Source organism: Branchiostoma belcheri, unplaced genomic scaffold (assembly GCF_001625305.1).
Source record: "Branchiostoma belcheri isolate BF01 breed outbred unplaced genomic scaffold, Haploidv18h27 scaffold167, whole genome shotgun sequence".
NCBI classification, from domain to species: Eukaryota; Metazoa; Chordata; class Leptocardii; order Amphioxiformes; family Branchiostomatidae; genus Branchiostoma; species Branchiostoma belcheri.
In genome coordinates, this window is record NW_017803124.1 from 130,211 (window position 1) to 132,231 (window position 2,021).

Consider the following 2,021-nt stretch of genomic DNA (forward strand, 5'->3'; position numbering starts at 1 on the left):
AGCTCCCGCATTGAAAAAAAATGAAACAATGATAGCTGCTGTGCGGCAAACTGTATGTGAATAATAAACCAAAAGAAAGAGGTCTAGAGAAAAAATCAAGTTCAGCTTATACAAGAAGTTTTAACAGCTGACCTGTGATCTTGAGCACCTGCCATGCAGATATACATGTACGAATGAGTAAAGGTACGAATGCACGAATGAGTTTAAGGATAAGGGATAAAAAGGTTTCTAAAAGAGCCTTTTTTTCGTATAGGCGAACATGTTCTCTTACGTCTTCTCTCGGCAGCAAACGTGGCGGAAAATCCTGATCTTGTGTCCAGCCCGTCCGTCCGGAATACCACAAAGGCGTTTCTGCCAGTTGTGAAGATCGTTCGGCCGTTTGAACCGCAAAGAGTGTCCACTCGACGTGCTACTGTGCTTGAGCCATCATATATGGTCAGGGAATTTCCGTAGCAGTGATTTAGGTCGAAGACATCAAAACTGTGGAAAAAAAAACAGTTTAAAACATTAATTTTAACGTACCTTACCTTACCTTATCTATTCAATTCAATTCGACTCTCTCATGCAATTACTCTTCTTTGATTCTTTGTATTTGTACACTATCTCGTTTATAGAACCAAACATTCCTTACCGAATAGCAATCACTTCGCTGGTATTGACAGATATCTGCCAGGAACATAAGGCGTTGTTAGGGTAGCTGTTGGGGTACCCTGGTGATGTAAAACTGCCAATGTTTCCACTCAGTACAGCGGGGTTACCACAATTCACACCGGGTGAAGGAACTGTAAAAGTAGCATATATTAGTTTGCTCTTCTGTAAATAATAAGGAAAGCCATGTCGATCTTGTGTACAATGTTATTCAGCACCACTGACGCTTTCAACGTATATATCATTTAAAGTTCCTCTTGAAATGTCAACTTGTCAATGTTTTGAATGGTTGGTACATTGTCCCCTCTGTATCGTTTTGTATAGTACTAACGCAACGTATTGAAGACCAAACTACCGAAAGTTTTACTTCATTTACATTTCAAATGGGGAAGTCATCATTGAACTGCTAACGTAGGTTCCATGTATCTAAAAATAACGAAGATGAGACGCAGGTATGAACAAATGTATGTTTTTCAACAATACAAATTGAATTTCTACACCAAGGGACCTTGCAAAACACCCTTAGCATCTAATAGAACATAACATATTAGTTAAGCACTACATCAATAATCAAATCTGTAATCAAATCACTCACTTGGCATACGGTTACAAAAGACTTCATCACTTCCATCAGGGCAGTCAGAATTACCCTCACACGTCAGGTTGGTGGGAATACAACTTTTATCCCAGCAGGCAAACTGGTCTGGAGCACAGATGGCTGACACTTCGAAAAGATTAAGAAAAATGTAAGAACAATTTGGCTGATACAAACACAACATTTGCAAAACATGGTAGGTTTTTACATGTTTGTGACGAAAATATTTTTGAGATGAAAGGCACATAACATTTGAATTACCTCTGTTATACACACGTATCTAATAGTATGTATATGGGTTTGTTTATTTTCATTTTTAGATTTAGATCATGATGACATTAATTTGAAGCAGTAAATAAGGTTTCTGCATACAAGAAAGGTTAAACAACTAGATACAAAATTAAATATGTATTGTTTTACAACAAAAGGGATATAATGAAATAACAACAAATCAAATGACGTCAGTATATAATGAAACAATTATATTAAACCAAGGAATGTTATGAAACAACAACAAAAATCTTACTGCAGGGACCAGATGTGATAGCAACGTCATCAATCGCCATGACACTATCATAGCCAGCTCCTCTTACACCTTCAAACCGAATCTGTAATACAATATGTTTATATATAGGAGAAGAAACACAAATCTATCCAGTTGATAGTTGATTCTAGTTGATAATAAGCATCTTACTTATCTGTATGGACCAATTTTAAATGGTTCAGCTTTCTTTTAACCCTACCTAGACCGGGCTTTTTTTGACATGGGGGGACGGGG

The 2,021-nt window shown here is 37.1% G+C and overlaps 2 protein-coding genes across 2 annotated transcripts in view; both read right to left on the reverse strand.

Moving 5' to 3' along the window:
• The window catches only part of LOC109466425 (membrane frizzled-related protein-like), a 3,221-nt gene extending 1,412 nt beyond the window's left edge, over positions 1 to 1,809 (reverse strand). The window contains exons 1-4 of the mRNA XM_019764143.1: positions 1,770 to 1,809; positions 1,244 to 1,372; positions 632 to 782; positions 272 to 480 (exon numbers count right to left, since the gene is read on the reverse strand). Of these exons, the coding sequence (XP_019619702.1) occupies positions 272 to 480; positions 632 to 782; positions 1,244 to 1,372; positions 1,770 to 1,809 (529 nt within the window). The remainder of the gene's footprint in view (positions 1 to 271; positions 481 to 631; positions 783 to 1,243; positions 1,373 to 1,769) is intronic.
• Positions 1,810 to 1,832: 23 nt separating this feature from the next.
• The window catches only part of LOC109466426 (MAM and LDL-receptor class A domain-containing protein 2-like), a 6,838-nt gene continuing 6,649 nt past the window's right edge, over positions 1,833 to 2,021 (reverse strand). The window contains exon 11 of the mRNA XM_019764144.1: positions 1,833 to 1,851. Coding sequence (XP_019619703.1) covers positions 1,833 to 1,851 — 19 coding nt within the window. The remainder of the gene's footprint in view (positions 1,852 to 2,021) is intronic.